At 37.0% G+C, this 27,256-nt stretch overlaps 1 protein-coding gene across 3 annotated transcripts; it reads left to right on the top strand.

The window, feature by feature from the left end:
* Nucleotides 1–26,638, top strand: SEC62 (SEC62 homolog, preprotein translocation factor). 3 transcript variants are annotated; one of them, XM_063306460.1, is made up of 9 exons: nt 55–107; nt 8,315–8,370; nt 9,865–9,973; nt 12,941–13,046; nt 14,052–14,262; nt 16,853–16,945; nt 19,774–19,834; nt 21,913–22,032; nt 24,696–26,638. In XM_063306460.1, the coding sequence occupies exons 3-9, from the start codon at nt 9,943–9,945 to the stop codon at nt 25,160–25,162; spliced, it is 1,089 nt and encodes a 362-aa protein (XP_063162530.1). In that variant the 5' UTR covers nt 55–107; nt 8,315–8,370; nt 9,865–9,942; the 3' UTR covers nt 25,163–26,638. The 3 variants fall into 3 exon arrangements, with proteins under 3 accessions (XP_063162529.1, XP_063162530.1, XP_063162531.1); XM_063306461.1 differs by lacking the exon at nt 55–107 and adding an exon at nt 7,508–7,786; XM_063306459.1 differs by lacking the exon at nt 8,315–8,370 and having other exon boundaries at nt 1–107.
* Nucleotides 26,639–27,256: the final 618 nt, after the last annotated feature.

Raw genomic sequence — 27,256 nt, 5'->3', positions numbered from 1 at the left:
TCCCTTCCTCCGTCTCCCCCTCCCCGCTTTCCGGCTCAGCCCACGTCACCAGGAGACCAGACGGGGACAACATGGCGGAGCGGAGGAGACACAGGAAGCGGATCCAGGTACCGCGCTAGTTTATCTCCTCCCTCCTTTCGCAACCGCTTGCGGGATTAACTTCCCTCTTCTCTCCCCCACCCCCCCGCCGCCCCGTCACCATGCCCCGCCGTCGCCGCCCGTCAGCATCTCTCCTGCTATTTCTGCGACTCTTCCAGTCCCCTCTTCTGTCCTCACAGGGCCGGCCGCGTCCGGGGAAGATCGTGGCCCCTCAGTTCCCGCTTCTCGCGGCCCCGGACTGAGCGCCGCCGCCCCCGCCCAGCTGCGACGGGCGCCCCCCAACATCCATCACTCGCCGCGAGCCCGGCAGGCGCCTCACCGCGACCCCCGAGCTCGACGCCCTCTTCTGCGGGCCCCATCTCTCGCGAGCCCCGCACGGTCAGCCCCCGATGCCCATCGGGTGCCCTCTGATGCCCTCCCGCGAGAAGCCCTTTCCCTCCTCTTCCTGCTGTTGCCTCCCCTTTGCCTCTCGTCATTCTCCCGTGCACAAACACCAGTTTTTCTCGAGTGTCCTCCTAACAATCCAAAGCCCTTTCTCGAACTCCCCCTGCTAATAAGGTAAACATCCTCCCTGTTTCCACCTGTAATATCTGTTTGCACCTTCTCCTCCTACTTACCTGCCTTCAGGCGGCGTCTCCTTTTTGCACCATGACGAGAAGTCCTCACCTCATACTCCACCGCTAAATGTTTTCTCCAAACCTCCAGGGAATTCCTCAGTCGGCAGTCTTCATCCACATTATAGTGATGCAGGATTGCCGGTCATAATTATTACTGAGAGATTTTTAATTTTTTTTGTTGAGCACCATCCATCTGGGTTTTATTCATTATCTAGATTCTGTGTGCACTCAAATAACCATTTATCAGCTCTTCTTAATCCTACTCATCCTAGCATGCATGATTAAATGCACTGTTATTCCAGTATTGTATGTAAAACCTTTCCAAAATCTCAGAAGCTTATCAAGGGACATTTATGGTTCTCTCTCCTCACCCCCAATTTATCCTGTCAACAGCTGTATGATACATGTAAGGCTGAAAGGTGGAGGCTGACCCAGAGCTGCCCATGGAGCTTTACAGCTGGATGGAGATTTCAGCCTACCTTATGTCCAATATTTTATTATTTATTTTATTTATTTTCTATCCTGGCTTTATTATTTTCATAAATAACTCAAGGCGGCGAACATACCAAATATTCCTTCCTCCTCCTATTTTCAATCTCCTGAATTTTCCTTACATTCATGTACATCCTCACATGTACTTGTACAGAGAACAATTCTTCCTTGATGTATTGACTACACATAAATGAGTGATTTTTCCTGCATCACTTGCAGTAATTATTTTTAGTTTGTGAGAGGGGCAAAGCAGGTGTTTTTCTTAGTTCAAATCCAGTGCTGTAAAGCCTGCTGCCATATGATGCATAACATGAACATGCTATGAATGTCACATATGTATGTGTTTTTAAGTAGTGTATGGAATACATTTTGCATCTTTAAAGGACTCTTATGTATGTATGTATTTAGTTTAATAAGAAAATTTAAAGCAGAATGCCATCTGCTGAACAGGTAAAATTAAAACACTTCAGTGTTTTTCCCATATGTGATTCAAATGGAAAGTGTGCCAGATGTTGAGAATATTATCTTATGTGTTCAGTCATGTTTATATATAAGTTAGCAATACACATTAACCTTTGGCAACATCTAGAATATTATATCAGAATATAGTAATATGCTGTAGGTATGTATTATGTATACATGGTTGTAGCAAATATGCTAATAAATACTTGGGAAATATAATTGGAAATGATCTCAACAAACTTGTTTCTTGTTAACTTCATGAGTAAGGCTGCAGTTCTCTAAGCCATGTTTTAGAGGATTGTGAATAAACTCATGTAAGTATGAACAATATACCCCTCCTCTCTTTTGGCATTGACCTTTTTTCTAATGTACCTGAACAGTACTAGCCATACGTTGCAAAATTCCAAAAGTCCCAAACTACCTATAAATTGTGATTCTAAATCTGCTTAGTTTCTGCTCTCCATACATTTGTAAATGCTATTGTTTCTTGATTTGAGCATTGTAGCAAAGAAGTACTAATAAAAAAACTAGTAGGAAAATAATAAAACAGGGAACATGCATCTCTCTTATACACTCTTTTGTTAAAGATCAAGCATGTTTAGATTATTAAGAATTGGATTAAGAATTTTGTGGTCTTCATTTCCATACATCTGAAATTAGAGAACGTCATCTCACAGGACCCATGAGGTGTTCTTTTCTGTCACAGCGCTGATCCTGTAGAACATGACCCTGTTGGCTTCTCAGAAAGCCCTTAAAGTATGGCTATTTTCCCAGGCATGGGTGTCAGGAGGTTAGCTGAGCCCAATGAATCAATTGCTGGTTTCCATGGTTGCATTATTTTTGGTTTTGGTTATTATTTAGTTTGTATGATTTTTAAATTTTGTTAGCCTCCCCGAGTCACATTTGCAAGATGGGAAGCTATATAAAATACATTCATACATATATACATACCCACTCCATAAATTATAGACAAACGTTATTTCAGATATTCTGGAGACCAGGACTTGTAGAATCTCCCTGAAATTAAAGACTACATAAGCAAAAATTCCTGAAATGGATTGTTTTAAAAAATTGTACTATCTTCTAAATGTTAATATCTATATAGTAATTAACATGTTGAAAAATTCATAATGTGTTAGTCCTTTATTCAGCCATTTATAACTTTCAGGCAATAATAGAAGTTCCTGATTTACAAAGAAAGAACATAGCACAATCTTTTACCTCTGTGTAGAGAAGTAAAATACCTAGAAATTTTGGAATAATGGAAAGTTTTTTTCTGTTTGGGGAAAAAGAATAGTTTTGGAAAAAATGGAAATAGATATAATATTTCATTACTTTATGTACTATATATAAAACTTGATTTATTCTTCCAAAAACATCTATGTTTGGCATATAAAGTTTATTGATTATTCAGACAATTATAGAGTTATTTGTTTTACTATAAAATGTTTAAAACTTTTATTAAAATGAAGCTGTAAGCTGTTGAAGTTTAAGGAATATAGCATCTCTTCATTTTTGCCTGTTGGAAAAACAGGCAGGCAGAAAGTTAATACTGAAAACAGAAGGAACCATGAGCATTGCAATAAAATGAAGAAAGTGAGATATTCTGAACAGATGTAGTAAGGGCTAATTTTCAGAGAGAAATGAAAAAAAAAAACATTGTCTAATCAGTCTCATTTTCTGAATCTGAAGTGCTTTTACTTCTTAAAAACTGAAGCATTTTTTCTATTAAGTAAATCTTCTCTATCCTTTCCTCATTGATATATTGATATATTTTGTTGATATATTTCCAAATATAGACCAGTTTCTTTCACATCTTAATGTTAAAATGTGTCTCATCTGACAAATGTTTTATAATACATTTTTCCAACAGTTTTTATCTTGAATTTTTTCTGCTTCCACCCTACCCCCATATCTGTCTATATACAGTAGAATCTTGTTTTGCCAGACATTAGTGCTTCACGTGCAGTGGACCAAATTCCTTCTACAATTCATGTCATTTGTGTAATAATGTCATTACTCAGTGTAAATGATATGTTAAAATGAGGTTTTAGGTATGCAGTATATAATTTCTTATCATTCCACTCCATTAAAATAGAATTACTCTTACTTTAGGATCAATGTCCCTCCAGTCAAGTGCTATTTTTAATAAAACATCCATGAACAAAATTCAGCACAATGCTACAGAACACATGCATCAGGTTAAGCTTACATCTCAGGTTTCTTTAGGAACCTTTCAGAGATCCTTAAAGTTTTAAAATTTGGTAATTTAAAAAATGCTACATTCCTTTTTATATAATATCCTATCTGAGATAATCAATTATATAAGAGGAAGCTGACCATCTTACAAATGAAAAAGTCTTTGCTGTTTAATCAACCACTGGTACTTCTTTAGGTAGATGCTGGTCAGTTAACTAACAAATAATCAAAATACAAATGGATCCCAGCTGATTAAAAAGTTTGATAGATCAGTGTGGAATTTTGGGGGATTGGGTTGATGAAGATCAGGTGGCTGACAAGTACCATGGCTTGTTTCGTTTAGCAACAGAAAGCAGCCATTTAACCAGTTTCAAGCAGTGTAGTATGATACAGTTATTCTTGTATTTTCTCTAAAGGCACTTAAAAAAAAAGATTAGGTCAGTTTAACGCATTTATCCATGCTAGAAGCCAACAAGCACAATCTGTTCTCAGAGATATTTTTGCTTCTAATTCTTCATGTAGTGAAATTAATTAGAGTTCTTGAAGGAGCTGGACTTCAATGACTTGTTATTTGACTCAAATATCATTTAAGTCATACATTACATTCTTTCAAGAATAAAAAAAAATCATGAAGTCCAGATAAAATCAGATAAATGCAAGATATGCAGTTGACTTGTTTTTAACAGATTTATGTTTAAATGTCTAAGATAATGAGACTTAGACAATTCAGAGAAAAAGTTTTTATTGCTTTAAAAGATTGTCTTGAAGCACCAGCTTGAGTTAGACAATCTAGATAGCAGTGTTGGTGTTTTTACTGTAGGATTCCAATTCACCCTTTTTATTTGGTGCTAATCCAGAAGTACTATATGATAATCAGGGCAAAACACTGAAATGACAAATAACGTTAGAAAAAATAGATGTGATGGAGCTTAGAGCTGGGGGAGAAGGGAGTGCATTCCAGGCTGATAAATGTTCTCACAGCTTGGAGAGCATGGGGGGGGGGGGCGAGGAAGAAAGTCTAGCCCCTCCCTAGATTTCCAAGAGTATTTTTCCTTTTAGATCAGTTAGGAGACCTTTAGTCTGGCAAGATTCTGTCTGTGGCAAGAACAATAAAGAAACTAGAGTTGCAAATCCAATTTAGCATGGTTTCTTTGCCAATTCCCCTGACAATAAATGAGGAAATGTAGAAAAAAAGTACTCTTGAAAAGAAAGAATATTATTTGACATATCAAACCTAATATATTTAAAGAAGAAAATTAGCCCAGCACCTGCAAAATATATCTTGCAGGAGGAATGACTATGCAATATATGACAAGGCATATGCAGTCATTATTTAAAGCTGGCCAATACTGTAAATACTTTACACGTGAAATCAAGGTATTGGTAATAAGGGCGATAACGTATTGTAAGGCACAAAAGCTAAAATCTAGGAGAATCTACAAAATTTCAAATTTTATATAGGGATAGATGTGATTTTTCAAATATTGTTAGCATGTAGAAATGGAAAATAATATATTGTTACTTTAATTTGAATATTAAAAAATACTTTCATAGATTTATGTAGAGAAACATTAGAAAACTAGATCCTGTTACTCACATATGTTCATGTATTTGTGTCTCCATATCAGAAGCAGTCTGGTTCTGTTTGCTCAGACCAAATTCTATTAGACACAGTGAGGCTTGCTTCTAAGCAAATTCACAATCATTGCACCACTGTTTAGTTTTGACCACCTGAATATGAGTTATATCCAATACTTATAATTATATTTTCAAATAGGTTCACATTCAAAAAATTAGCTTGTGCCAAACAGCTTCATTAGATCTCATGGAATATAGGATAATATTCTGGATATTATGAGTATTCTGTGCTGTTCTCTACAAATACCAGTTCACTTAAAGAATGTATAAGGCAGGAAATGAAGAGTGCCTACAGGAAGATTTGAAAGCCTTTCCATGAAAAATTTTTTTTTTACAAATAGTCTGTCTGGATACTGAAAAAAAATCCAAATACTGGATTTTGTGAATACTGGATAATGTTCACTACTGAACATTTATCAACAAACATATAATAATATATTAATTGTCTTTGCATCTGTTGCACCTTATGCTTTCAGCGTACGTTTTATGTTTATGTGCCTATATGTATATGTAATATACCTTTAGTGTATGTGGCAGGGGAGAGTTGAGAAAAGGCCCACATTTCAGAAAGAATGAAGGGGATCTCAATTTTCTGATAAAATTGATAATGTATTTCCTATCAGTCCATTTCATATCAATCCTCATTGATGCAGACACACTTTATGTGGGAGGGGGCTTCTGTGCAGGGAGGAGCTTTAAAATCCCTGCAGAGCCAATGCAGAGCTCAGCATTTGCAAATCTTTGTATTCATGCCTTTTGCATACATGGAGCTGCTGAGGCTAGTCCTGAAGAGAATTGGGAAGTACGCACAGACTGGGATGCTAGAAAATTTGTCCCTGTTGCTTCATTAGATTGTGCACACCATAGTTATACTGATTACTCTATGCATTCCTTTTGAGACGCAGCATTTCTATTCAATGTGCAGAAATATGTGGAGTTCAACAATCCATTGCACTTCTTTAATTGTTGAGTAATTGGTATCAGTATGTTGTATAGTGTTTCTAAATAATTTAGTGATTCATCAGCCATTTTGAATTCCTAGTTGTTTTCAGGTGATCTGTCAAAGAATCCTGCTTCAACTTTGCCCACTTCCGACTACTGGGACTTAATCTCCTTATTAGTATGTGTATGGTACAATCATAAAAAACAAATCATTACTTATCCTTTATTTTATTTTTATTTTTATGATATGTTTATATTATTAAATATATATAAGAAAGATAACCTTTCAGACTGCTTACTCTGAAAGAAATAGAAGCTCTTCTGGTGAACAGCTATTGGCAGGAGCAACCTGCCATGGGGCAGTGTGAAGCAGCTTCATAAAGCAGCATGAGACTGCCGTTTCAGATGGCAGATACTTGGGGTGGCGGTCCTCTATCCAGTTCTCCTCAAACTATGGGTTGCAGTTCCCAGAGGATTGCAAATTTTAGGTTGGTGGCCAAAGCTGGAGTCCTATGAGGCCACGCTCCAGGCTTTTCGCACTGCTCTGCCTGAACAGACTGACAGTCCACTTGTCCTGATAGAGCAGGGAAGAAAGAGCTGATCATAGTCTGCCAAGGCTCCAGTCTGTGTGCTCTAGCGGGAGGCCCAGCCGTGGCAGGGTACTCCCAGCTGCTCTGCTTTTGCTTGGCCTTGACCAGCCCCCTGTGGATGCCTCTGCCTGGGACAATCAGAAGAGTCAGTATACCATCTCCTTAAAAAGGAACCCCCTGAACAGAAAGCAACACCTTCTGGATGGGAATGGTATTCCGATGGGAGGCAGGGCGGGCAGGGGACCTGGAAGCAGAGGTGGCCTTCCTCCAGAGCGAAGCAAAGCAGCAAGATGGAACCTGAAGGCTGGTGCACTTGCAGGAGATTCATCCACTTTCAGATATATGAAATAAATGGCAATTAAGTCTTCAAACCTTCCAAGGCTGTACATTAACTAGATCACGTTTTTTTTTTTATAATCCTTTCCTGTTACACCATTCCTAAACAATCCTCTAACCAAAAAAAAAAGGATGTTAAGATATGATAACACTCCTTCCTATTTTACATAACAGTATTTCCTTATCAGTGCTGGCTTGCACAGTGAAAGGTTTAGTTTGCTAGTCAGCTAGTACTATCATTACCTATTCTGCAGCTGTAAGGTATAATAGCATTTATACAGGACGTGTTCATTTTCTTCCACGGATTCACTTCTGCGCAAAGGCTTCATGTGGGAATTTGAAGACGAAGGTCCTGAAGATACACCCCTGTGCATTCCACAGCTTCCTTCTGATCTGTGTCAAAATGAGCTGGTCAGTAATTTTGTGTGGTGGGGAGCGTTGGGTCTTAATTGAAGCTGGCATGTCATACGATCCAGTAGGTGGATTCTCTTGCAGATTTTTATTCTTGAGTGTTTCCAAACCGTGTAAATGTGTAGTCAGAACTCTAAATGGGAGCACTGTTTACCTGCAGATCAAATGCCAAATATCTCATCTCATCTCTGCCAGCTGTTACTAGTTTTGTGAAAAGTGTATTTAAAGCAGTGGTGGAAGTTTGCTTTTGAATTGCTTATGTAGGGTTGGTTGGTTGGTTTTTTGATATAACTGATTCAGTCTTAATTAGACATTATGTCTTACTAAAAAGAAATACCTAATTCTCACTGACATAGAAATCTATTTAAAATATGAGACCTATATGCTGGAAGACTATTCCATACAAAAAAAGGTCCATCAGTCAAGATAGGGGGAAGTGAAAGTATAAGTGATTAAATTTGTACAGATTATTTTTTCTTAATGTTTCACTACATCTTCCTTCATCCCTCTGTCATCTTACTATTGTAGAAATTTAGATTACAAGCTACTTGAGGCAAGACCTGCCATTTTTAAATTTTTTATAAGTAAGTGCCATTTACATTTATACTGCTGTTTCAGTAATAATCACAAAATATATCAGTCCTGCTGGTTTCAGCAGAAATAACCGATGAAGTGTTTATATAAACAAAGTGGGTTTTTTTCTAGATAATTCAGTATTCTTCAGCTGTATTCTTATTTTTATATAAAACAAATTTAACAGCTTTCTAGAATATTTAGCCCAGAGGTTTCATCAGATTCCCTTTTAGCACTGTTCACATCATCAGATATTTACAATAGAATTGGAAATAGCTTGTGGAATAAAGCTGCTCAGTAAATTATTTACCTCCCAAATCCTCCATAATGCTTGCTGAGGCTAACATCTCTTGCATGGTTTGTTCTATGTTAAAGAAGTAATGGAGGGGAGGTGTTTCCTTCAATTTTTAATTCATTGACTAACAGGTAATGTTTATGTGTTGAAGCTGAATTTTGAAAAACAATTTGACTAGTTAAATATAATGTATGGAATTCATGTCCTTATATAATAGTACTATATGATATTAAAAGGACTGCTATCAGCTTACAAAGAGAGAGAAGTAACTATCACCAATAAACTTGTTTCACATTATTTTTCTTTCCTTTAGAAGGTAGAAGATACTTTTTAACAGGATTTCTGTGTGTCTTTATCATCTTGCCATTTAATTAAGCAAGATTTGTTTACATGTTTTTACCATTCAGTTACTTGCTATTTTACTGTCCTTTTAATGTGAAATGAGGAAAAATAAGAGAAAAAAATCAATGCTATTGTTTTAGAATGTGGTATTTTAACCATAACTGTTTATATGAAATGTACTTAGCTTCCAGTTTGCTTTTTTACTAAAATGCATTCATTCATTCATTCATTCATTCATTCATTCGATATTTCTAGACTGCAGTGAAATGATTTATAGATCAAAATTGCAATAATAAATTAAAATATAAACAAAGCACATATAACTCTTAAAGCATTCATTAAAAAAAAAGGCAGCCAGATAAAGAATTCATAACTGAATTGAAATCTGTGGCAATTAAAACATACACAATACCTGGCAACACTTTGAAATAGCTTTTTCTATCTGAAGATCAAACAATGGCAGTTGAGTCCAAATAGATGCATCATTCCACAGTGTGAATTTCGCTATTTAGCCCATAATAGAAAAGTCTGGTTCTGCAGTTTCACAGCTTAGACCCCACAGAGGAGGAACAAAGAACTATGCATTTGCCAGAACAGGAAAGAGACTTAAGGATGTACAGTATCTTAAGGATACATTGAATCAGAGAATATATTTGGGCTTCAGAGACAATTGAATGCCTAAAGTAATGGCATGGTAGTTGATTGACAAGCTCAAAGCCTTTGCTTTCTCAATCAATCTTAACCAGCATTTACCAACCAATTATATTAAATAGATAGATGAAGTCTATGAAAATTAGCAAGAAATCTTATAAATTTTGAATTCAAATGAAAATGTGCTACTGTAGCATATGTCTGTATTTTTTTATAGGAAGTGGGAGAACCATTCAAAGAAGAGAAGGCTGTTGCTAAATACCTGCGTTTCAACTGTCCGACCAAGTCTACCAACATGATGGGTCACAGAGTTGATTATTTCATTGGTAAGTTGATTATTACATTTATCCAAATAATGAAGCTATCTCATTATCAGTAGTTGTACTATATAAGGGATTCTGTAATTGAGTATCAGGAGCAAAGCTATGAGGAAATAATCCCCACTGAACACTGTGGAACTTGTTATACATATGCAGAATTACACTATTATGTTTCTAAAACTCTTGGCATTGTGATCTTAAAATAATGTATAAACTATGCTTTAAAAACAAACAATAATTTGATAGGTGTTTTCTTCTTGGTATAGTTTTTGATCATTTTCTGTGCAGCTATTGGATAATTTTTAAAAAGTTGATGTGACATGCAGCAATATTGGATATCAGATATATTTTATTTAAATGTGTCATCCATACAACTTAAGTGAAGATAGTCCATTGAATTTGGCTTCTCTCTCAGTTAAGATTAGGCTCACAGTATCCTCTTGTAGAGCAAATTCTGTGAACCATCATATTACGGCTAGCTGTCACTTAGGAAGTAGAGGTTTTCATTAGTTTTCAAGAATTTTTTGTAACCACCAGGTTCTTTCAAAGAACATTAAAACAGCCTGTTGGGCCACGATGTAACCTTAGAGAGAGAGGGTGAAATATAAATGCATTTATAACTGCTGTCAAAAAGATCGGAAGCTGCTTCTTTATAATCATTCCATTCTTTTTCTTTTTCTATGTTCTTTCTTACTTATTCACTATTCTTCCTTATTACCTTTGTTTCTTTTCTAATATTTGTATTGTTTTATCTTGTTAAAAATTTCTTCAATAAAAATTATATTTAGAAAAACCAGCCTGTTGGACCAATGGCCCATCTAATCCAACATTCTTTATCAAACAGTGACTAGTTGCGTTCAAGAGGCAAAACAGCACCATTTTGTTTTGAAAGAAATGGTTGTGTGGGAGATGGGAAAAAGCCAAGGATATCAGCAGCTGATAAGATTGGAGAATGGCCACCTTAGGGCAGTGTTTCTCAACCCTGGGAACTTTAAGATGGGTGGACTTCAACTCCAGAATTCTCCAGCCAGAGTTGAAGTCCACACATCTTGAAGTTCTCAAGGTTGAGAAACACTGCCTTAGGGGATGTGCCACACAAGGAATTGACAGTGGCTGTCGGGAAGAAGGTGACACTAGGAAGGTCAGGGTCAGCCAGGCTGATGAAATTTGATGCACTGAAACATTGGTGGTGAAAATGAGAGAAAGGAAGAATGGCTATATAAGGCAGAAGGGCTGGTGAAGCGTGCTGTGCTGAGACATAGGCAGAAGCTGAAGACAAAGAGAAAAGGGAAGGCATTGGGAAAATTGAAGGTAGATGCAGTGGTCTATGTGTCAGACTGAAAGCTGCTGAGGGCAGTGGGGAGACACACTCCAGCTCACAAAGCCAGAAGCAAACAGCTGGAAACCAGGCTAGTCGATTATCAAGACAAAGGAGAGGTGGAAATGTTCCTGCCGCCCAAAAGAGAGTTGCTTCGGGCTCATTGCATTTCACAGGTGGGAGAAAAAGGCAGAAGAATTTAAATCTTGATTTCACTATAAATAGGGCTCGCATTTGATACAGAGCAGTAGCTGGAATTCTTTTGTAACAGGTTCATTAGTTGTTGTTACTGTTTACAGTAAATGTATATTTAATAGAGATGTATGTTTTTAAATGCCTGCTTGGATCTACTTTCACATCTGTTTTTTTGTTGGGAGAAGGTTGATAGCCTTTCCCTACTTCTCATGCCCAGATTTTGTTTTGTCCAAAACCTGAACCACCAAAAGATTCTTGGGTTGGTTCTGGTAAATCATGGATGATTCAGAACTTTTAGACAGAATCCCAGAATACAGTGGTTTGTTCTAGGTATGAAACAAGACATTTCCTCATTTCATGCAGAAACTTACTGCAGTCATATTTTACAACCATAGGTAATAACAAATTTCAGTTTTGCTACAGTAAAAGCTTAATATAATGGAACTAGGTTAAATTGTTCAGACTTTGAACATAATAGTCTCTCTCCATATAGCACTTCTGCTTGTGTGTAATTCCTATAGTGTGTTAAATGAATGAAAGACAAATACAGAACATTCTGTTCACATTTGATAGACCTGCTTTTTTTACAGGTATCCTTTATCCCCTTTGTGTAAATAAATGCTTCCTTTTTCTCCCCACTTTTTATTTTACTGGATCACTCTTTTCTGATATTGTGGGAGGGGAAAAAATACCTTGATACACATTTTTCATGCCAGTCATGATTTTATGTATTTTTGATATCGCTCCCTTTTGGTTCAAGATTGAAGGCCACAAATACTAGTCTTTCCTCATAGTGGAGCTGTTTTAATTCCCTAATTATTTTGGTTACCACTTTTTACCTTCTCTCTAGGGTTTTAAAAACATTCCTGCAGTACCATAGTCTTAAAATTATTCAGATTTTAATTTCTAACAAAAGAGAAAACTCACTATCCAGCATCTTGCATGCTTTCTTAACATACTCCAGAATACCTGTTTGTTTTTAGATTAAAGTTTAGAATAGGTAATAGATGGAATGGGAACAGGAAATTGGCTGCCACGGAGAAGGCATGCCTTGTGCCAAAATGTTCTCTTCTCCCCATTTCTTCCACCAGAACTGTTTTCCTTCAGAATTGACAACTGAAGAATAGAACTGTAAAGTCATAACGTCCATACCATGGGAATCAGCAGAGAACTCTTCACAACTCCAGATTTATAAAAATGCTCCCAGATTTCAGGCTGTTCAGACTGAAACCAGTACCAGTGAAAGTTTTTTATTCAGACCTTTACTTTGCACAAGTAACCCCGATTTTCTAAGTTGTGTTTAGGGTTGCTAGCCCAGCATAGCAGTGTCTAAGCAACAGCCCCTCAGTGCTAACCCAACACATGCACCAGGATCAAATAACATTAGAAGACTAGTCACCTTTTCTTACTTAGTGCTCTTCTGAAAGTTGTGTGTCTTTCCCCCACCCGACCCCGATCAGCCTCAAAAGCTGTGGACTGCCTTTTGGATTCTAAGTGGGCAAAAGCCAAGAAAGGAGAAGAAGCCCTGTTTACAACTCGAGAGTCGGTGGTGGATTATTGCAACAGGTAGGATCCTGGTGTTTGAAACTTATTGTAAATGTTGTGAATATTGCTAAATATATTGGGCATTGCTCAGGCAGAGTTTAGTACATGAGCTGGTTCATGCTGGATAAGATAAGAAGGGTCATTCCAACCAATTTCTTTTGCCTGCTGCCCCCAGCCTTCATTTTCAGGATCCCCGTGACCCTCTAGGACAGCTTTTGGAGATACTCCAAAGGGAAAAGTTGGGTTTATTAAATTTGCTCCTTCAGCTGTCGCCTTTGGGTGGGCATGCCAATTTAATCCAGAGTGTTAAAATAGACTAATTGAAATGTGTTTTTATTATACTATGCTCAGTTTAGCTAGAAAAAAGTTATTGCAATAGAAATAACACACATGGTGCTCTTCACTTGGTAACTGCATCCCAAAGGCAGAGTTTTCAGAGATTATACTGGTTGAAAAAAAGTGTTCAGTAATCCGTTACTTTAATGTTTATGTCTTGTAGAAGTAAAATAAGCTGTTCATAAAGGACAGTGTTGAAGAGACTAGTTCTTATCATCATGTCTGATGAGGAATTCCCTTGCTCTTGGGTTAGGGTACATTGTCAAAATAGGACCCATTGTAAAATGAGTCTGATTTTTCAATGTTGTCCAGCCTATAAATGTAATTAATAATACACACACATATTGACTGTAAAACAGTAACCAGTTGGAAATGTGAATGTTATGTACTAAATATATAACTGTAGGAAGATAGATACATTTTTAGATCTTCTCTGAATCATATTTCCAAGATGATTTATAAAAGCGAGCCAGTGTGGAGCCAAGCCCAAATTCTGTCCCAATGACTGATTTAAAAAAATTTTTTTGAAGGATATGTGTGTTTTGCCATATTTCTAGAGAATCCACCAAGAGAAATAGGAGTAAAAATTGGCATTTGCTTGGTCAGAGTTGTATTTGAAAAGCTACAATACCATATAATTCCAATGTACATTATCTCTCAAATAAAATTCAATTTTAATTTTCTTTAAAGACTTCTAAAGAAACAGTTTTTTCACCGAGCACTAAAAGTGATGAAAATGAAACCCGACAAGGACATAAAGAAAGAAAAGGAAAAAGAGAAAGGAAAGACTGAAAGTGGAAAGGAAGATGAGAAGAAGAGCAAAAAGGATAATGGAAAAGAAGAAAAGGCTAAAAAAGAAAAAGAAAAAAAGAAGGATGGTGAAAAAGAAGATGGCAAGAAGGTAAGTGCAGTTTCCCACGTTTAGCTGAGATCAAGGCATGCTATAAGAAATTTGTGTAGTTGAGATGGAACCTTAATTCTAAAATATAAAACCAGGGCTAAATATGTATCTATGCACTTAGACTTCCTAACTTGATTTTTTTCTGCCTACTGCATAGCTAGGTTCATGGAACCTGTGTATGTGTGCCTTCGAGTCAGCATTGACTCCTGGTGACTGCCTGGACAAGTCCCTGTAGTTTTCTTGGAAACATTTTCGGAAGTGGTTGCCTTTGCCTGCTTCCTAGGGCTTAGAGAGAGTGACGGGCCCAAGGTCACTCAGCTGGCTTTGTGCCTAAGGCGGGACTAGAACTCACAGTCTCCTGGTTTCTAACCTGGTGCCTTAACCACTACACCAAACTGGCTCTCATTCACAGAACTTGCTAATCCTTATTGTAGTGAGAACATTTGTATTATGCTGTCTTCAAATTGATGATCATCTAATGTACAAATATTATTAGTACAATTTCAGTAGTAAATAAAATCTGTTTGTATATCAAAATAACATTCAGTTAGTTTAATGTTTTAAAGAGCACTTTGCTGATATATTTATTTCTTAATCTGATGGTTTCATCCCTGGCTGTAAAAGATTGTAAGTCCTTAAAAATAATATAAGCTATGTTTAGAGAACATTTTTGCATATCCTAAGGAAAAAATTGTAAAACTGATACAGAGTTAAGGAATTGATACAAAGTTAAGTTTCCATCCTTTCTTCCATACAGCCCTTATATCCTGGAAAAAGTATTTTTGGTTTCTTGATTAATGGAGGCTGAATTAAAGGTGAATGATAGAGAGAAATTATGGGGAACTAATTTTGTGAAATGCCTTAAATTAAGTTACCCTAGGACCCAAACTGTTGACTGTTTAAATAACATTTGGAAAACATCAGAAATGATAAATAACATTGGACAAACATTAGAGATGATGAAGTTCAATTTTTGGTTTAAACTTCAGATAAATGTATAGATTATTAATATTTGTTTATTGGAATCAGAACACATCCTCTCCAGTAGCCAACACCCAGATAAGCAGGGATTACACCAGACAAACACTCTAGCAGAAAACAACACCCTAATCAAGGAACTACCAAGGAGAAAACCAGACCCCCACCAACACTGGCAGGGCAAACTACTGTATACAAACAGGGAGCCAACCCCACACTCACTAGTACTGAAGATGTTACCTAGTCAGGTAATGAAACATCTGCAAGCACACAACCCAGCTCAGAGAGCACCAAGGACTGTATGGTTCAGCCCTGAGCTACGTACACTGTATTCTCTTCTATTGATACTATTTAGAACTCTAAATATTTTCAGCATCACTGAATCATCACTGTGATCCTGAAAACAAATGATTAACTTATAGGGATGTGCAAAATTTTATTTATATACCCATCAGACCATTTCTGATTATATTTGGGATGAGCCATTTTAGGAACACTTAGAACAGGCTATTCCGAGGTGGTGCATTCTGTGATGGAACATTTTGTACACACTTGTTAGCTAGTGTAGCTATGAAAAATTGGTGTAGTATAATGAAACTTCAACTGCCCTACAGTGTATTAGCAGCAGAATTTTGTGTTAGCTGAAATTCCTAAATTGCATTAAAGGATAATCTACACAGGCAACATAATTGCTCTAGTCTTGACATAACCAGTTTGGTTACAGTATTTATAAGATACTCATATCACTGATATTATATCTCCAAAGATAACACTAGATCCAAGATATCTGGCTGGCTCCAGGTTCTCCATCCCTGCTTTAAGTGATCTATATCAGTGCTTAACTAGTGCTAGATCAAGTGCAAAATCATCATTCTTTTTTGGTAAACAGTAGTTGGTGAAGTAAGGTATTGAGAGATTCATAGTAGAGTTAGACAAAATGAGTTTGAAACAGTCATTTGGAGTGTTCTCAGTTTGAAACAAAATTTACAGCATGACCTTGGAGCAAAACTTGGCAGTTTTGAGTGATGTTTCAAGCACTCCAGTCTTAGAAAACATCCATTCTGAATATCCCAAGCATGTCATAAAGCATATGCTTTGAAAGCCCTGTTTTTAGGTCAGAACAAAACATTTGAGCTGCTTCAAATTTTGTTGCAGTGAATACAGCCAATATGCTGTTTCAAAGGAATGATGTTTGGTTCTTGGTTAATAAAGATACTAAAGTAATAAGAGATCACCACACTGTATAATTTTGTGTTCTACAGCGGAAAAGAAAAAGACTCAGTGGGTAGAACAATCTGTGGCTATCTTTCTTACTGAAAGATTGCATAGTAAAAATCCAGTGTTTATTTCTAATTAAGATTAAGTTTCTTGATCTGTACAGAAGAAATGCAGTGGGAAATTATGAATTTAAGGACATCTAATTTTAAAGGTCCTAGAAGAAAGATTTGATCTGGTATTTATCCTGAATTTAGCACTTTCAAAGAAATAACTGAAAGTAAAGAGATGAAGGAGGGCTTTTTATATCTCTAGAATAATTTGAATACTTTTGTCTTAACAGAGATACGCTTATAAACTCTATTTCATTCTTGATGTTTCCAATATATATTCTTAGGATGAGACCCCTGGCACACCTAAGAAGAAAGAGACAAAGAGAAAATTTAAACTTGAGCCTCATGAGGATCAAGTCTTTCTGGACGGAAATGAGGTATGGTATCTGTTCTGAAACTCTATAATGTTTGCTGTCACAAACTTTAGTTAACTTTAGCTGATCTCAGAAAAGCTATGCAGTGTGGGATCTGGTCAGAATTTGTACGAGAAACCTCCAGGAAACCGCAAGGTTGTAGTCTAGATGGAAAGTGTTCCCCTAAAAGGCAATGGCAGACCATGATGGCAAACCGTTGTTGCCTAGAAAACATGAATTTATTTGTGTTGACACCAGAAGTCAAGCTTCCATCAACCAAGGCTTAATATTTACTGGTGTTCAAAATCTGTACAAAATACAGAGAATTCTTTAGTTCATTCTTGATGTGCTAGTAGCAGATTGATAAGCAGTAGGTGAAACTGGAAGATATGGTTCTGTGTGAATGAACAAATTCTTTATTCTGGCCAAGGGTCGTAGGTTAGCCTATGAATGTTAACACAGCTAGGTAATAAACAATACTGTATAAAACAGATAATAGATAATAATATAAAAGCAGTAGGCAATTATTTGCTACAGCTGCTGAGCTGGATTACCAATGTTGCTGGTGATCCTTTGTTATCTGTTGCAGCATTCTACATGTCACTGCTCAAGGTGTTGCTATTATAGCAGGCTGCTTGTCCATAAATATAAAGATGAATTCTCTGTGTGAATGAAAGCATATCTAAATACAGATCAATGTATATATTTCAAGAGTTGCATTTTCAGGAATAATTCTGTCAGATTCTTAAAATTATATTACATCTACCATCGGTTTAGCATACCCATTAGACAGCTATTGAAGCAAAATGTTTACATTTTCGTTATCTAGCAACAACAAAAAAAATCTAATATGCACACTAAGAGCCTGTCATATGCATTCCAGAAGGCCTGCATGCAGCCATCTCATTTTCTTTAAACCCCTTCTTAAAATTAGTTTTTCCAGTAAATGTTTACTCATACTCCTAATACCTATATCATGTGCATAAATGAAGTAATCATGCATTCTTCTTTACTTTCTTATGACTGATTTTTCACACTTCGTATGTATCCCTGTGTTTAACACATAACCCCATGGGAAGTGGATATGTCATACATGTAAGGTGATATAGATTGTTCTGTGCGTAATTGTGCTTATTTTATTGTGTCTTTATGCTGTGTGTATTGCATAACTGTCGAGAGTCTCTGTTAATTGCAGTGGGTGTAAGTCCAATAAATAAATGTGCTATGTAAATAATTGTATATATTTCTAGGAGTAAGACTAACATGCAGGAAATGGGTGTATATTAAGGATCCATTACAATAATATTTCTGTTTGGCAGAAGTTGGTACTGTAGGCATTGGCAGTGCAGTCTTTGACAGATAATAGTGTATTAGAACAATACACTGAAATTCCCATTAACCATGTAATTTATGTCCTCTCAAATTTACTTTTATATTTTTAAGGTAAAGTTTACAGTTAGGAAGTATATTACAGTTCACCAATATCAGCATTAGCTAAATTTCTCTTTGTGTAAAGAATTTTCTCTCCAGCTTGAATTGCATTCATTAAGCGAACAGTAATATTGAGACAGTGCAGTGTTTCAGCGCTGGCTGAAAAACAGACATAGCACCTGTCCCAGAAGTACAGAGAGGAAAGCTATGGAATTCCTTTTACCTGTTTTGGAGACTAGGTCACCTCTTATAGTGACAGATTTTCACAGATTTTCTTCATTTAGGATATACTCATAGTTGCATGTATTTTTTTCCCCGTTTCTTGCTCAGTTCAGTTTTTATAATTTTCTGATAAATATGTTCTGTGTGTACTGTTATATCTTAAAAATTACTAGTTTTTATTTTTGAGGAATTGTTGCTGTCTGGTTTTAACTAAAAGTTGTTGCCAGCTTCAGAGCTTGGTTTTCCATAAATTTGAGGAAACTGGCAGGGAGGAAGCGACCTTTCAGTTTGACTTCTTGGAACTGGTATTCAGGTGTCTAAAGTCTCAGAATCTGGATGTTTAGCTGCTATTGTTATTAATATGAATTGACATTCTTCATGAGTACATCTGATACCAGTCTAATGTACTGTATGCTGTTTCTTGTTCGATTTATTTTTCTTTGCCTTGAATGTACTTCTGCTCAGTTGACTAGCTCTTCCAATACTGTGAAAGGAGAAAAGTTCAATTTTTTATATGGCACCCCTAATTTTACAGATTGTTATCTTGCCCCTTCTTGATTCGTTGTTTCCTTTATAAAGTGCTCCAAGAACATCTGGAACATCATGATTATTTTTTGAGCATGGGCAAGCAGAACAATGCATGACATTGAGGCACATTATCAGTATATGTAGTGACTGGCTTTTTAAATTTATGGTTCCTTTCCTGTAAATTCACCCAGTTAATGTTTTCACTGAGTATCAATGCTATCATTAATAATGTCTCTTTCTTGAAAAATCAGAGTCAATTTAAATCCACCTATATATGAAGCTAAAGGAGGAGGTTTGCTGTTTGCATAACTTAGATTTAGTTAGTTTGAATTTTATCCTGTTTGGACAGAATCTCTATCAGCTTCCTACAGCCTGGTTAGATTTATGTAATCCAAATAATTCATGTATGTTGGGTGACACTGAAATGAATTTTCCTATGGGAAACAGAGCATCTGACTAGACTGGAATTTGGTCTTGTCCGGTAGAGTTTTTCTTGTGTCCTTCTGTACCTAGAAGTTATTAAAACTAATGCTAGAAAATGATATAATACCCAAATGGCTTTTTCATAAGTTATGAGAAAGCCATTTGAGTATAAGTTATTCAGCCTTGTCAGATGCTCTCTTTACCTTTCAGGATATGGTTTAATTTTTGCATAATCATTCTCCTTTCAGGTATATGTATGGATCTATGACCCAGTTCATTTTAAAACATTTGCAATGGGCCTCATACTTGGTGAGTAAGAAGGAACATTAATGAGTTAAATATCCAAACCTATAAACAAGTTGTCTGCTTCTTAACACATCTGTGTCTTTCCCAAGGGCCATTTTTTAAAGTGTTTACTTATTCCATCAAAACTATGTTGTACCACCTGCTTCAGGATCCCAGAACTAGTAAAGGAAAAAAGAAAAACCCTCCACAAGCTGGTAGTAAGCTTTTTAAGAGTCTCAAATCAATGCTAGAATATGAAATATAGTTTTGAATCTGTTAAATGGAATATTTTAGTATAGTAGACCTAGTAAGTTGTGTGCCCCAATTTTGTTGTTAGTTCCTTTCAAATGTATAATATTTGCAAGAGAGAGAGTTCTAGTGTGATGACAGGTATACTAAAAATATCTAAAGGTAGCGAGGGTTTTTCTCACCAAATTATTCAGATGTGAGGAATTCTATTAAGTAGTTTAGCTACGTAGGTACATAAATAATAATTTAACATAAGCATCTAACACAGCTATTTTAGGAAAAACTAATCACAGAGTTCATTATAATCTTCAGAGATGTCTGCCGAGCCACTTTTCCACTTTCCAGAATTGCTTAATGTTAAAGACAAGGGTGAGGATTGTTCCGTCTAAGCCTTACACCTATAGTCTGTAATCACAAGGTTGATATAGAAATGGGATGTGGGCAACAGAAGCCCTCTCTCCCTGGCAGTTTTGAAAGAGGTTCCCTAACCTTAGAAAGGCTAGATGACTGCATGATTGCCATCCACAATACGCTAATGGGATATGGTGTCTAATGCTTCTAAAGAATGTTAATGTTATTAATATGAATGAAATTATGCATAGGCAAGGGTGGGCCCAGATCATTGTTTCCCATTTTATATATTCTGTTCCAGTTATAAAATAAAGGAATGGGATATGGTGGAACTGATAGGCTATTTATATATTTCTGCGCAAAGGTGTTTGCTCCCATTCATATTTTCTGAATTTTTGTGTATCTTTGCAACAGAATGTTTGCAGAGCTTCATAAGGGTCCTACTGAGGTATAAAGAGTGTATGAATGAAAAAAAATCATACCAAAACATGATGCTTGTTTCATTCATTGCATGAACAAACTTACCCAAAATGCAATCTGTTTGTGTGACAAAGTAATCAGTCAGTTCAATTAAAGAGATAATTAGGGCCGGTTGAGTGAGTACTTCATTAAAAAACAACCAGAAGTAGACCTGCTCTATTTAAATGTCAGAAAGTTGGGCTCCCCTCATCACAGTGAAGTTCTCACACATAAAGGCCCATAAATAAATAAATAATCATTCAGAAATATTGGACAGGACACAAATGAGCAATGCGTGCTAACAAACCTTCAGCGTTATTGAGTTGAAGCAGCACACCACAGAAGAATGGGCCAGAATTCCTCCGCAGCTAGGTGAGAAATGGATCCCTGATTACTGGAAGTGTTTGGTTGCAATTATTGCAACTAAAGATGGCCCAACCGGTTACTGACTCTAAGGAGGCAATTACGTTTTGCACTTGCATGTCAGGTGACTTCACATAGGAAATAAATGAAGCAAGGTTGCCATTTTTTTCACTCTATTTATATATCAGTAAGACCTGGATAAAATTCTGATCATCTTCAGAGGTGAACATATGCAGAGATTCAGAACTTCTGAAAAAGGGCAAACGCTTTTTCACAGGACTTTAAGTAGCAATTTAGGGATCAAAAGTATAGGAACTGAGGTCCAGGAAAAATTACAGAAAATGGGATAGGTGTTCTTGCTTCTAGTCATTGGAGAGGTCTTGTCGGGTCTGCGAGGGCACTTTTCCACAATACCCTCTTGGCCCAGTCCCACTGAAATGGAAAAGTACACAGCATTTACCATTTCAAGGCAATTATGAGGCCCTAAGGTTTTTTTCCCTTGCAAATAAAAGTAAATAATACAATGGATATACCAGGTCAAAACCAGTCACCATAGCATGTTCCTGAACATCCTTGATATATATGACCAATCAGATAGAAAGCTAAACCTCCAAAACCAAATTTAAATTGCTCAGTAGTTCTCATGCTTATATATATATGCATAATATATATTTCAACAGTGACTGCCGTTATAGCTGCAACCCTATTCCCACTCTGGCCTGCGGAGATGCGCGTGGGGGTTTACTATTTGAGCGTAGGTGCAGGCTGTTTTGTGGCAAGCATTCTTCTCCTGGCTGTTGGTAAGTGTTGGCTTGTTTCTCTGTTTCTCCTTCTGTGGCCCAGCTTGACAACTTTTCAGCCCCTTGAAAGTTTGCACAACGTGCTGATTTCTCAGATGGCCACTGCATGTCAGCATTGAGCTGGCTGCAAGTGAGCTTCTTTTGGGCTGTAAGAGGTAATTCGATATGCTCAGTTGCTTTTACTGTCTGGTGGGATGAACTAAGTGCAGCAGTCCCGGGAGAGAAGCCTTGCCTACTCGTTCTCTGATTGGTTTGCAACAGTGACTTGTTTCAGGACTGTGCGTAGTGATCTTCCCCTAGCATTGCCGCTGCTGTAGGAAAAAGATTTACACTTCCCTCCTCTTGTTGCCAGTTAGCTGCACTTAGACTGCAGAAAGTGTGTTTGGTCTGGCGTTGCTGAGAGGCTAGAGCTGTGGCTCGCATCATTTATAGTGTTTTCTGCTCTATATCTATAATCCTGAAGTAGCTCTTTATGCAACCAAGTGTGGGGGTCGGGGTTAACTATACAGTTCTGCAACAATTATCTGCTTCGTTTCAATAATGTTATTTGAAGAGGTGGAAGGTCCCCTGTGCAAGCACCAAGTCATGTCTGACCCTTAGCGGGGACGCCGCTTTTGCGACGTTTTCTTGGCAGACTATAGAGCGGGGTGGTTTGCCACTGCCTTCCCCAGTCGTCCCCTTCCCCAGCAAGCTGGGTACTCATTGAGCTCAAAACAATTCACCGTGGATCAATTTATATGGAATCTGTACCTGACATTAAAGTAAAACTAGAAGTAAAAAACTTGAAACCCTGAAAGTAAGGGGAAAAAACAGCAGGGGAGACAGATTTTTTTTTAAAAAAAAAATCTGTTTATTGATCAGGATATTGCAGTGTGCAGATTAATAAAAGTAGACATTGAAGGTAATAGAACAGTCAGAAGTCAGTAAACATGGCGCTTCTCTGAGATCAGGCTTCATTCTAAATACTTACGCATTAGGTGTAGCTTTCTTTAGCCTCCCAGGCAGACAAAATGAATGGCTTTGATCTTTAACCATTAGCAAACCGTAGCAAACTGTACCTTTCTGTGTTTTTTACAGCAATTTTAACGAACGTTCAGAATGTCCTTTGAAGGCATGTAGGGTATGGTTTGAGGCTGTGACTTCCTTCCCCTAAAGATTGCCAAATCTAGTTCTCTTTTGCATGGGTTTATTGCAAAATTACATAATTAACAGTATAGAGAAAAAATAGTTTCTGTCCACAGGCTTACTATGGACTCTCAAGCCATATTCTACTGATTTTGGGATTAGGAAAAGCCATGGATAAGATCAACCAGAGAGTATTCAGGTCAGACTTAGAAAATGATAGATCCAAATCTTTACCTCCGTACTGTATTGCCTTTGTTGACACTCCCTGTTTCAAGTACCTCCAGAACACCCACTCTGCCCCAGAGGTGAGATTTAATGCCCTACTTTGGAAGGTGGAGATTCAATAATAGCCCTTGTCAAAAACACTTTGGCTTCTGCTCAGACCCAGGGGTTGAGACAATTGTGCCTGTTCCCTGAGCTGCCCTCTGTGCCAGGCCTGGCACTTAGAGGCAGTCTCCCCCCCCACGCATCAGCAGATGCTCAGACTGGCCCCAGGCAGGACTCTTGTCTTTCCTATCGAGAGATCAGTCCATACAATCACTATGTAAGTTGTGAGATTCTGTGGAATTGCAAGCATAATTAGAAGATGTTGGGTCTGACAAGAACAGCCTTTGATAACTGCACTAACATAACTTGATCAACTTTCCCTAACACATACAGAGAAACGCCTTTATTTATTTTTTTCCCTTTATCTTTGCTCTTTTATTCATTCACATTTAAATTTTCTATATGCTGTGACCATAGACCAAATCAATACATTACAGAATTGAGCAGCGATGGTATTTTGAAACATAGTTTATAGGGTGGGTAAAAATCTGTGGTTTTAAAATGTCTCTTGAAATTAGAAGTAAACTTACTACTTTATTTTTGTTTTATGTACATTTATGGCTTCTTAAACAATAATGTCTCCGTCAAGCACACATTTAATTATTTATCAAATAGAAATATCCCTTTTCACTCATGGTAAAATCTAGGCCGTATGGGAAATCATTTATATGTAGGGGAATGGTGAATAGTATATATATGTGTGTGTATGCGTACACACACACACACACACACACACAGAGTAAGATTTGAACAAGCCCTCTTCTTCAAATGTCTGTAAATCATTTTTCAGGCACTTGGAATCATCTTTTCTCCAGTTGCTAAGCCAAATTTTCCCAGCAGTAATCTCCTATATAGGAACACAAAGAATATTCTAATTGTTTGGTATTATTTAGCCCAATGAAATAGGGAGTAAAAGCAGGAAAACTCTTACTCTAAATCCAGGAATGAAAGCAATGGGGGAGGAGGGAAACTGATGAGATACTTTATAGACAGCATACTTAAAGTAATTAAGGGCAGCTATCAGGTTGATATTGTGTATTTTGTAAACTGTTTTGCAATGTTTTATAGAGGGAGCAATATAAAAATAGATTAAATAATAACATTACAATGATTTTGCTTCTGTTTTCCATTTGGGGTGTTTACTGTGTACTGCTATAAATGCAGCTGTATTCTACAAACAGCTTATTGATTTGGGCATTTTCTTCTTGCAGCCCGCTGCATCCTCTTCCTTATCATCTGGTTGATAACTGGAGGAAGGCATCACTTCTGGTTCTTACCCAACCTGACCGCTGACGTAGGCTTCATCGACTCCTTCCGGCCACTGTACACACATGAGTACAAAGGACCAAAGGCTGACTCAAAGAAAGAGGAGCGACTAGAACCCAAAAAGCAGACAAAATCTGACAGTGAAGAGAAATCTGATAGTGAGAAAAAAGAAGAGGAGGATGTCAAAGCTGACATACAGGGAAGCTTGGGATCAGAAGGTTCTGGAGGAGAGCGGAATTCGGATACGGACAGTGACAGGCGGGAGGATGACCGGTCCCAGCACAGTAGTGGCAACGGGAATGATTTTGAAATGATCACAAAAGAGGAACTTGACCAGCAGACTGATGAAGGGGATTGTGAAGAAGATGAAGAGGAGGAACAAGAAACTAGGCCTTTACATGAACAATCATAATTCAGCTATCATTTGGGACTGAATATTGTGCAGAAAGAATTGGATTTTCTATGTTGGCTGCTACACTCTTTTGACAGCGTTTTCCCCCATTTGCTGAAGTATACAGCTTAGCCAAACATCTTTATAAAATAGTTCGTAATTTGATTTACAAACTAAAGAAAACTATAACTTGTTATCAGTTTTAAATAATGTACACTTATAAAAGCTTCACAAGTTTAACAGCTTGTCAATCAGTAGACATTTTGTCTAGATGGGTCATCAAACATATAGAGGAATATAGTTCTCTTCATAGTTTGAGAGATTGCATGTTTTCAGTAAGTAAACATTTCTGCAATAGTAATTTAACACAGTAATTCTGAATGAATTTGAGAGTTTGCTCAATTTATTCTCAGCAGATTCATTTGATCGGTACTTAATGACAGATTTTTCAGTTCATCCTGCTGTTAACTGTTACTAAAGCTGTAAGACTTTACTTAGAAAGTTTTCATTTAAGAAGATAACTTTTTTTTTCTTAAGACCAACAAATTATTGTTGACTTGGCTGTAGATTTTAAGACTCTCTTCAACTGTGTGCAACCAACTTAGGAAATCCAGTCTGTTCTGCCAATCTGGTTTGGAACGCATCATCTCCAGCAGGTGAAAGAAAAAACAGGATAATGTAGAGATTATAGCTGTTGACTTGACCTGCCCCATCATAGTACAAGAAATGTATTCTGTACATAACATACAAATAAAGCAACCCCCTATTTTACCTGTTAGTTATTATTTGGAAGTTTTATCCAGTTTTCAATTTGTATAATTAAAAGCCATTTCAGAATGTATATATGGTAGGAAAATTTCACAGAATCAGCGAGACTGGCAGCTGTGCCCACGGCAGCTCCTGTGCCAACATTCCACGTATTCAAGTTTAAGTTAACTGATTTTGATTTCACAAGCGCAGACAGTGCAGCTCGGTGTAATGCCTTAATGTTGATCTTCTCTTTCTGTCTTGAAACAACAGAGTACTGTATCTGATGAGTTGACACTGCCATGAGAGAGTGTTCACCGGAAGAGTAGGTTTTAAGAAGAAAAAATCTCACACAAAAGATAACCAAGACCAAATAATTCCTTGAAATCTTGAAGGAGCTCGATTAGCCTCTTTCTCTCTTGCACATATTTGACTGACGTGGGAGACCATTGTGTGTTTAGTTCTATAAACATTTTTAAAGTTAAGGCTTTACATCATTCCTCTGATTTACTGAATTTCAGCCTGAAACTGAAATTATAAATACAGATTCAGTGGTTTCCTGTCAAACTGTCAGGCAATAATGTTAGTTATTTGCTTGCATTTTCAACCGTTGACTTAACAGATCTCTCCTTTTTTCCTTGAACTGCTTTGTTTTCATCAACAGTGTTCTGACTGAAGATGTTAATTTTTCTGATTGTGCAAATATATACATTTTATGTGTGCATTGATAAAAACCATTCACAAATGTGATCTGATTTGCTTATTATCTCTTTTTTTTTTCATTTATCATCTGGGAAAGTAAATAATTTTCATACTTCCAGCTCATCTTGGTAGCATTTTTATGATACTTGTGAACTCTATTTATTTGTCTTAGCTCTGTTTAAAGATTTTCCATTTGAAAACCCAAGTCTGCCCTACACTGCTATTTAAAAATGCTTACCTTTATACAAAACATGTATTTTCTATCTCAGTACATTTGCCCAGTTTAGGCAGAAGAAATTCACACCGATGATGACTGCTGCTTATTCACTACTCCCCAGCTGTAGTTATTTGCGTAATCTTTTTCCCTGAGACTTATTTGAACAGCCAGTAAATAGTGTACATATAAAGGAAACAGATGGAAGAGCTTGTAAAACTTGTTCACGTTCTGTTTGACAAGGCCTTTAAGCATTTGCCGGAGCGGGGATGCCAAGCAACGCGTGCCTTTGTTCTTCAGCGGAGTTTTCCTGCTTGGAAATACAAACTATTCCTTAACAAGCGCTCCGTATTGTAATGGCCTATCACTCTCATCAAACCTAATTTTGGAGTTCTGTACATACAGACGTTTTGGGTGCTTAGTATTAAATCAAGAACAGAAAGTACAGTGTT

This window comes from Candoia aspera, chromosome 6 (assembly GCF_035149785.1).
Source record: "Candoia aspera isolate rCanAsp1 chromosome 6, rCanAsp1.hap2, whole genome shotgun sequence".
Classification (NCBI taxonomy): domain Eukaryota; kingdom Metazoa; phylum Chordata; class Lepidosauria; order Squamata; family Boidae; genus Candoia; species Candoia aspera.
Note: the sequence above shows the minus strand (reverse complement) of the source record. Positions and strands in the feature narration are given on the sequence as shown.

Coding starts and splice junctions, on each gene's coding strand:
- SEC62 (XM_063306459.1), top strand. CDS start 72: ATGGCGGAGCGGAGGAGACACAGGAAGCGGATCCAG. Junction 13,047..14,051: donor GTGGTGGATTATTGCAACAG/GTAGGATCCTGG, acceptor TTTTCTTTAAAG/ACTTCTAAAGAAACAGTTTT. Junction 19,835..21,912: donor TGCAATGGGCCTCATACTTG/GTGAGTAAGAAG, acceptor ATATTTCAACAG/TGACTGCCGTTATAGCTGCA.